At 37.9% G+C, this 9714-nt stretch overlaps 4 protein-coding genes across 4 annotated transcripts; 1 reads left to right on the forward strand and 3 right to left on the reverse strand.

Moving 5' to 3' along the window:
- Window positions 338-1809, reverse strand: LOC104757538 (glycine-rich protein A3). The gene is made up of 2 exons (XM_010480287.2): window positions 1427-1809; window positions 338-819 (listed from the first exon to the last, which is right to left on the reverse strand). Exons 1-2 carry the CDS (start codon window positions 1662-1664, stop codon window positions 557-559), a joined length of 501 nt encoding a protein of 166 aa, XP_010478589.1. The 5' UTR covers window positions 1665-1809; the 3' UTR covers window positions 338-556.
- On the reverse strand, window positions 2099-3658 carry LOC104757539 (upstream activation factor subunit UAF30). The gene is made up of 2 exons (XM_010480288.2): window positions 3359-3658; window positions 2099-2450 (listed from the first exon to the last, which is right to left on the reverse strand). The coding sequence occupies exons 1-2, from the start codon at window positions 3581-3583 to the stop codon at window positions 2325-2327; spliced, it is 351 nt and encodes a 116-aa protein (XP_010478590.1). The 5' UTR covers window positions 3584-3658; the 3' UTR covers window positions 2099-2324.
- On the reverse strand, window positions 5142-8575 carry LOC104757540 (ABC transporter G family member 14). Its single transcript, XM_010480289.2, has 5 exons — window positions 7815-8575; window positions 6826-7618; window positions 6582-6737; window positions 6300-6487; window positions 5142-6160 (listed from the first exon to the last, which is right to left on the reverse strand). Exons 1-5 carry the CDS (start codon window positions 7974-7976, stop codon window positions 5510-5512), a joined length of 1950 nt encoding a protein of 649 aa, XP_010478591.1. The 5' UTR covers window positions 7977-8575; the 3' UTR covers window positions 5142-5509.
- Window positions 9211-9549, forward strand: LOC104759597 (defensin-like protein 316). The gene is given in 3 exon segments (XM_010482508.2): window positions 9211-9310; window positions 9313-9461; window positions 9516-9549. Coding segments are annotated over 3 exon segments (276 nt in total). The 5' UTR covers window positions 9211-9217.

Genomic DNA, 9714 nt, shown 5'->3' on the forward strand with positions numbered 1-9714 from the left:
CATTTAGCAATAAAGTTTTTTTGTAAATTTGTAACTATATTTGCTATACATTTTATGTGATAATAATTTGTAACAAATCATAGTTGCAAACACACGACACAGTTCTACGAAAAATACAAATTTAATGTTGCATTAATATGAAAGAAGTTATTTTATTGTAAATTTTGCAATATATGTGCCAATACGAATGTGTCTCAATTCTGTTGCAATATTATGATTTATAACAATTTTTAGTGTTGTAAGATTACAATTTTCTTGTAGTGACATATCTCCGATATCCAAATTTAATTCAGATTTTTATTCCAAAAATTGTAATAAACTGAATTTATTCCAAAAGTATATAAGACATGTCCTTCATCATTTAACATTCATATATAAGACAAAAGATTCAACTAAATTAAAGAGTTTCATAAATCGTACATGTGATTAAGCACAGATAAATGAATAATCACACAATGACTGAGTGACACACACATATGTAAATATATATTTATATTAAGTTAAGCTTAATATTAAGTTGTTATAATATATGTAGAGAGATGAATGAGATTATGAATCATTTCCACTTTCTTCGTCCGAACATGCCATGCTTGCCTCGTTTGCCTCCGAACATGCCGTGCTTACCACGCTTGTACTTCCCTCCTCCAAACATACTGTGCTTCCCTCGCTTGTACTTTCCTCCTCCAAAAAAACCTCTTTTGTATTTTCCGTGGCCGTGGTGCCCGTAGCCTCCGTGATGACCTGCGTGGTGACCTCCCATTGCAGCCGCGGCCGCTGTTGCCGCTCCAGCTATCAGTCCCCCAACTCCTCCTCCAAGACCTATTCATATGATAGGGGCAGTCATGTGAACCAAAACATGATAAGAGGTTAACTTGCATATGAACGGACCAAACCAAACTGAGCTAAAACTAGACCAAAGTATCGGACCAAAGCCATGTTCTGACAAAAAAAAGATCGGACCAAACCCATATTCATTCGAAGTTTCTAACTAAAATGATGAACGAACAAACACACACAAACAAAAAAAAAAAAAACAAAAAAAAAAGTTGTAGAAAAAAAAAGAATCTAATAGCCAAATTACAGAGAAATAATTAATCAAAACATTAAAATTACTTTGGTTTATATACGGGTATTTATATAACACGAAATTCTCCTCAACTTGAAATACGATATTATTGTTAAGAGTTTTATAAACTTGAGAGAAAAACCAAACATAAATCAACGTTGTAACCAAGCAATACTTTTGGAATTTCACATCGCATAATACGATATATGGTTTAAGAACCTATATGGCTTTGAATGAACCAAGATTAGTTCAAAACATTTTGTCTTTCCACTCAAAACATACTGGTCGGTCTATTTTTTTTTAATTCCAAAGGTAAGTTAACAAATAGAAAGAAGACAACATTTCGGTTAAATAAAAAACCTGGACGAGGACCGGATGGTCCGGGGTAACCGGCAGGAGGATAAGCACCGGGAGGAGGTGGATAAGCGGCGGGTGGATAGCCGTGAGGTGGCGGAGGATAACCTTGTGGAGGGTAAGCTCCCGGTGGAGGATAAGCTCCAGGTGGTGGAGGATAAGCTCCCGGCGGATACCCATGTCCGTGATGGTTATGATGTGAGAAGAATCCTTTGTCCTGTTCGTGGTGCTTATCTTTACCCATCTTTAATTACTTAAAAGATTCAAAAACAAGAACTTGAGAGATATGATGATCTGAATAGAGAGAGAGAGAAATTGATAATACAAGATTTGGTAATATAAACTATATACTATGTGATGTTTAGATACACATTTGTGCGTACGTATTGGTATGTGTAGCGAAAAAGGCTCTTGGCTATTGATTTAAAGCGAAATGGACGCGTTGGCGCATGCTCGTTTTAACAACACATTCTTCTTCCTCCACTGATCATGACACGTTTCATCTCCATCAAATAATAAAATACATGTGACCCATTCATTCATTTGCAATAACCAATAACGAAATCTACACCTTTAAGCGAATTGGTTGCTCACACGATACATAATGCATTTAGTGATATCCCAATAAATGAGCAAGGAAGCCTCAAAGACAGCGAGATCAAAACCAAGATGAAGAGGTAAAATATCTCACAAAATCACGATATCAATATTAAGACAAACTTGTCGAACTACATAGTATTCTCCAGTAGATAGGGACCAAAAGAGAGCTTTGTTTCTTGGTTTGTTAACATACCAAAAGCTCAAACGGGTCTAGAGAGTTTTTCATATACAACCCGAATTGAACCACAAAAAGCCAAACCATTTTTTTCAGATAGGATAACTACGTTAGATAAACCTCACCAAATCAAACAGATTTGGGAAAATGTGGTGACAGGAGCTTCATGATCTCTGTGATTCCAACTTTGTCTTTGCCATCGAAAATCGTCTTCAACTTCGCATCGCAGTGTATCTCCCTCTTGTTCGCCGGATTCTACAACGGAAACAAAATGCTTTAGCAATGAATCAAGCTTAACATCAGATACTTACTTAATCCAATCAACACAATGTTGCACCATTCAACACTCGAGCTCCATGACAATAGAGAACTCCAACACTCAAACAGACCAATACCTTTCAAGTTCTCCAAGATAATAACCAACACAACGATCAAAGTACTAATCTTCACAAACCAAACCCACAACATTAATCGTATCTATACACAAACAACGAAACAATCCATTCTCAACCGCAAGATAACAGAGCTATGAATCCCCAAAAAAACAAAAAAAAACAGAGAAGACTATAGTCAAAACCTGCCTTATTTTTTCCATTTAACAGATCAAATCTACTAACAAAATCCAGCTAAATCAAAGCAACAGAATGTTTGCTTTTCCAATGAGGATGCAAACACTTACAGCTTATGATTAGATAGTAGATACACTCAACCTCAATACATTGTTCAACCAGTCAAAAGAACTCAAAAGCTCAATGAAAATAGAAAACTTGAGACTCAAAAGACCAAAACCTTTCAAGTTCTCCAACATTTCAAGCTTAAGACCAAATACTTAAGCTAACAACCATACAAACGAACTCAACCTGACCCCAACACTTAAAAATAACCAAGATAATCTTCACAACAAAACCCAGAAAATGCTTAAATCGTATATACTCACAATCCAGTTTCAACCACAAGACAATATGCATACACTCAAAATCTGTGTTCTACGCAACAATCAAACTCATCTACAGAACAATCAAACTTGTCTACATGCAACAATCATCTGTTCTCTATGATTACTAAAGTCTCTACTAAAGCAACACCAAATCCCTAAGTTCATAAACAAGTAACAGGGATCTAAGGAAACTAAAAAAAAAAACCCTACTCCGAAATCAACGAACCTGGAGATTGTGAAGCTTAACATACTCCCAAACCTTCTTAACGGCGGTACCACGAGTGAGTTGGGTTTCTCCGGCGAAGCTAGCCAACGGCTGCGAGACTGTAAACACCTTGAACACCCCTTTTCCTTCTTTACCAGCAGCTCCAGCGACAGTAACGGCCTCAGCTGTCGCCGCCTTCGCCATCAGTGTCCTGAACCCTCCAAAAACCCTAGAAATTGCCGCCATTTTTTTCCGAGAAGAGACAAAAGAGAGAAATGCTAAAACCCTAAGAAGTAAACTCGGAGGGGCAGAAAGAGAGAGACTCTTGTGGTTTTATTAACAGGCCTAAATGGGCCTTGATCAAAATTTGGAGCATTAAGGATATTTTTTATGGAGAATAATGTAAAATGCAAGGGGTTAACATGCAATTAAAGATGACTTATTTTTTAATTCGGTCATAAAAAACGACATCGTTTTTAGAGGATGATATTTTTGGAACGCTGCTACACCTACATCGCCGCAATAGGCTCTTCGTCTCCGCTTGCGGCACCGTCGTCACATCTTGCTTACCGGAAACGATGCGGTGAGTGGAAACCGTAATTAATATCATTTGTGTTAACTTGTGCTGATGGTTCTACAATTTTTTGCTCTTGATCATTCTCTGAAGTATTGAGTATAGTTATGTCTCTGAAACTAGCTGGACTTGTTCCTTTAGGTGGATATGTGTATATGACATTTCCATCATTACTTAGATAACACATTTGGCTCTCTTCTTTATCTAATGAGCATATATTACCACTAGATTGATATGGTGAGTCACATCTTGTTCAATCAAATGGTGAATGACAAGGAGTTTAACAAATTTGGTTGATGTGAATGAGTTAAGAGATTGCATTTGTTTTCTCATCCTCTCTGGTTAGTTTATGTTATCTTTGTTATGGTAAAGATGGCTTATGTTCAGTTTCTTTAAATGTTAGTAGTACACTAAAAACAGCAACTAGTGTGTGTACTTATTATATATATATATGGTAATAAAGGAGGGTGAAAGAGCATGATTAGATCACTTGCTTTCGTATGTATGTCACTCAACTAGAAAAATGATGATGTATTTAGGTCTGAGAAAGCAACAAGAAGTTAGTGAATGACGACGTTTCGAGTTTTTACTTGGGGGGTTTTTATTTTATAAGATGGTTCTTTCTTGGTGATGACATTGACACTTGCCAAAGTAGAGAGTGACATGGATTTCTCTTGTGATGTTCTTTTTTTTGCATCAGCTTCCACTTGACTAAAGTGAATCACGTTTTAATGTGTAAGCATATCTTGTGGGCCTTTGTCATCCCAATGATTTGTTTGATTTTCTTTTTTTTTTCTTGCTCTCCTCTATGTTGTTGTTCTGCATTCACTGTAGTAGCCTCCCCACTTCTTTCTTTTGTGTTTAATTATTGTGTAGCTAAAACGATGTGAAACTATAACAGCCATTTAAAGTTTCAATTATTCGTTTCCGTATTTCTATGAAAGCGAAAGCACATTCCTGTAGCTGTGTTGACATACATAATTCTGCAGTTAAAAAAGTTTGCTTTTCGTTTGTTTTTTTTTAGTTTAATGTGTGGTAAGGAAACATCAAAGTTATACCAGTAAAGAAGTTTTAGGTGACAATGAGAGCCACATTCAGGTGTCTTTGCTTATGTCCTGTCGTTGTTATTATCAGCAGCAACTTGTTATAATTCTTATCTGATACATTCTCATTTGATTTTTTTCACCAGTTGATGCACTTGCAGGTGACTATTGTAAGGTGTAAAAGAGATAGAGTAGACCTTTTCTTTTAAGGAACCCCACAAAAGATACAACAATCATCTCCATGGTAAGAGTGGACCGGGAAGTTCAGTCACTTTCGTCACACTGTTTTGCAAATGGGAACTTAGTATATACTTGGCTTCCCTTTCTTATCTTATACATTATCTCACTGTTTTATTCTCAAACTTAGGAATATTATCATCATCTAAGCCTAAAATATAAAAAACAAAGTCGTCGGATATATATATCTCGGATACGTAAGTAAAATCGACCAAAATTCGACGACGTTTTTTTTATCTTTTCTAATACTAATATTATTCCATTGGTTGCTGCAGTGGTGGAAAATTTCTTTGGAGCTTCTTGGTGTTTACCTTGTTGTTACCTCAACTTCACTCGATGCAGTGCCATGTAGGCTATGAGTCGATAACCAACCAACATCACTCCCATAACAAACACGTCGATCCACAAATTGTTCAGTCCCATTGACTTGATTGCTGGGAAATCTCCAACTCTGCACCAGACTCCCTTTGAACACTCATAGTAGTCGTCATCAGTGTATTGAATACCCAAAAGCAGCTTGTAGCAGTAGTAGCTATAGCTTAGGTACTTGAGCCATACGATGAAAGGAGGGATTTGCTGCACGTAATACCCTCCAGCTATGAGAAACACGAGTGTAGTAACAGATGCTAACGTTGTGGCTTGCTTGATGTTCATAAGCAGAGCACCAAAGGCTAAGCCAAGACCTTGAGCGACAAGGACGGAGTAGAGAACAACCAGTAGTGAGAGGATAAACGTTGTTGGGTCTGGTTTAAGTCCACCCATCCAGTAAATTATGAACACAAAAGCAGTTGGAAGGGCAAGTTCCAAGGGCAGGTCCCCAACGTTTCTAGCCATAAAATAGGAGGAGAGACGGTACATTCCTGAAGAACGTTCCTTGATTAGCATTCTTTTCTCTTGAGGAAATGTGAAAACCGCGTTGTATAGCGGGTAGAAGCCCCAAAAGACTGAGAAGAAGAAGAGCAAGGCAGTCTGCATTCAGAGTAAATGTAGAATGATGGTTAGAAGATTGATATGCAGGTTCAAAAAATGCGTGTTAGCTTCACTGTGATGGGAAGAAGAGTAGTGATTAATTCATGATGATCATTAGCATAAAGAAGAAGAGCCTTACTCTATCTTGGATGTGAGATTTTGGAGTATGCCACCATAGAAGACCACCAAGAAAAGCTACACTGATGACTTGGAATATCCTGAGCTTGTTGAAAGATTCGAATCTCCTCTCTCTGACTCCTCTTTGGAGCAATACAGTGAACTGGTACCACCAAGTTGTGCACCATTGTTCTGACTTGAGATTTTTGGCTGCTCCATTTAAAGGACGGATAAGTCAGACTATGATTGATGTAGAGGAGTAGAAACAGAATAAAAAGAGACTACTTTAAAAAGCAAAAATTACCAGCAGCTTTGGTGTACTCATAGCTATGAGATTCCGCATTGCAGAGTTCAGCTTTCAGTTTAGCAGAAATGTTCTTCTCATAAGCTGAAACAAGGGTTTCTTTTACTGTCTTCTGTTCTTGTTCCGTGGTCTCCTTCTGAGAATCAGGTGGAATTCCTGAGGTTTGCCAAGTTTTGATGAATTAAGAAGGCTTTCTTATTTTCATTTTTCATCATCTAGAAGCTTAAAGAGAAAGGTTGCTTACCGTTTGCAAGGTCAAGTAAAAGGTCAGCTGGGTTAACTGTCATGGAAGTGGAGAATCCAAGAGAACTGAAATATTCCATAGCAGAAGATGCAGAGCCATAGTAGATGGGACTTCCTTCAGAGAGCAAAACCACCTTGTCAAACATATGGTATATACGGCTTGATGGCTGATGAATAGTGGTGACGACTGTTCTTCCTCCAGAAGCCAGCCGTTTGATTGTGGTTATAATGCGGTGAGCAGTGGTCGAATCAAGACCTGAAGTTGGTTCATCAAGAAGGAGCAAGCTAGGATTGATCAGCATTTCTTGACCAATGCTAACCCTTTTTTTCTCACCTCCTGATATTCCTCTGAACAGTGGTCCTCCTATCATGCTGTTTGTACACCGATTTAATCCGAGTTCAGCGATAACTCGGTCCACATGCTCAGCCTTCTCGTCTCTGGTCAAGCTACTTGGTAGCCGTAGAAGTGCAGTAAAGAAGAGAGTCTCCCAAACCGTGAGGTGAGGGTACAGGACGTCATCCTGAGCAACAAACCCTGTTCTGCGTTTGATGCAGCCGGAGAAAGGCTGACCGTTGTACATGACTTTACCTGAGAAAGTTTTGGAGAGGCGGCCCCCGAGAGCTGAGAGAAGAGTGGTTTTGCCACTGCCTGAGGGACCTAACATGGCTAGAATCTCTCCTGGACAAACCATTCCTGTTATCCCATTCAGAATCGTCTTCTCTTTGCTTTTCCATGATCCCAAGCACTGACTACTTGTCTGCTCTATCTTAACCTTGTACACAACCTCCTCAAACTGTACAACCACAAAGCAACCAACAGAAATATCATTAGAAGGATGTTCCGTTTTATGATCAACTACCAAGGTAGAGGAAGAAGAGAAAGTTATATTTCTGATGAGATTTAGGTGAAACTCAAAAGCTCAGCATAATATTAAAACAAGAAGTGAACAAGTTTGTTTTTCTTTTTTTTTTTTCAGGAGAGAGAGACACCTTGAGAGTTATGGGGTACATGGACATCTGGAGACCAGGTTGTGAAGTGACCATGGGGAAGGCTAGTACAGATTTGCTCTGCGTTTCTGACATGTCTGGCAAACCTTGTACCATGCCTCCACCATCTTCTTCAGGCCTTGGTGCTATGCAGTTCTGAGGCATGATGACTCCTAAACCAGTTTCTCTACTCGTCCTCGTAGTTGTAACTGTTGCAGCCGTCGTGAGGCTCTTAAGGAAAGCTCTTAATGGTCCTAATGGTGTTAGAGTAAACAAACAAAGGTAAGAAAGCTTAAAAGCAAGTGAGTTTTGGTTACTTTCTTCTTGATCTCCCTCAAAGGGAAACCATGTGAGCACATGTATATATAGTAGTATGGGAAAGCACCCTCACACACTTAGAATTACTCCTCTGTATTGCAAGAACAGAAAGGGGAAGAGAGAGAGACAGATAAAAAAAGGCTTTCTTTACGATGTTGGCCGATCAATCGTCTATATGGTGGGTTCCCACCTTCTCTCTCTCTCTTGCTCTCTCTCTCTATCTCTCACCTCCCTTTTGGTTAATTTATTCTAAAGCTAACTCCTTTACCAAATATTTATACCTATCTCTTCCTTTGTTCCAATTATCAGAATCTTACCTCTAATTCCAAATAGATTAAATAAAGGAGGTACTCTCTTGAGTCTTGACTCCTGTGGATTCTAATATTTGAACTGTCGCTTTAGAACAAAGTTGTTTCTATTGTTAATTCATCAGCTGTTGTTAGGTACTCCGAAGCTCTTAACCGTTTGATGTGATTGCAGACTATCACAGAGTGACACGGTCGTTAGCAAGATTTGGAAAAAAGGTGCCCAAAGCATAAGTACTAGATGCTTACTTACACGCTTCAAATTCAAACTATTCGACTTGGTAACTTCTTGAACTTGTTTCTTTCACACAATATGATTTACATTTACATTGACATAAAACCAAAAAGTGGAAATGAAAAGGACGAGACTTTGCGGATACACGACCAATAATTATGCTCTCCACCATTTCAGAACTCTAAACTGCCTATATCACAACCGATCCAAGTGGGAAGATCCTCTAAATCTTTAAAAAAGAGTAAAATATCTTATAATCCTTTGGCAATATTATTTTTTAGATAGATCTCACATGGCATCTCATACCGTTTTCTATATTTCTGCATTATCAAGCTTTCATGTGCTGGTGTAGCCTGCATGTGGAACACTTTGTTTCCTCAAGAAATTATTTCTACCTAAAAAAAAAAAACAGCTAGCACACCATATAAATAGTAAATAGATCTGGTGATCTGGTCATAGATACTCTTCCTTTCACTATCCATATGAAAAAAAAAAAAAAAAAAAAAAAAAAAAAAAAACTCAAAATTGCGCAGCACAACGACAGTTTTATGATTCTACATAGTGAATGTCTCATGTCTATCGGTTCGTCATATCTTGTAGGCGTTCATATGACACATTAAAAAAGTTACAGCATACCCGCGACAAAAACTGAAGGTCATATTCTTGTGATAGCCTGAGAATCTTATACCACTATTCTTGTCTAACCACCAGGGATTTAGATATATGTGATTGCTCGAATTCGAAAACATAAATAATCTGTCTTATCCGGCGACGACTAAAATCCAATAGAGGGTAAGTTCGTTTGATAGAGAAATTCTGTAATGTCTGGTTAAAATGTATGGATAGAGACATCATTAGAATGATCAGGCTTAACCTCTAGTGAATTCTCCATCATCCAAATATAAAGACAAGTATCTTCGCACGTTGTTCTTGTTGTTATTTGAACAGAATGGGATACATTTTCAGACAGAAGTTGACACTATAGGCATCTCTTTTCCAACGTCACATTACTAAAATCATTTCTCTGTGTTTTTTTTTTTTTTTT

This window comes from Camelina sativa, chromosome 17 (assembly GCF_000633955.1).
Source record: "Camelina sativa cultivar DH55 chromosome 17, Cs, whole genome shotgun sequence".
NCBI lineage: Eukaryota > Viridiplantae > Streptophyta > Magnoliopsida > Brassicales > Brassicaceae > Camelina > Camelina sativa.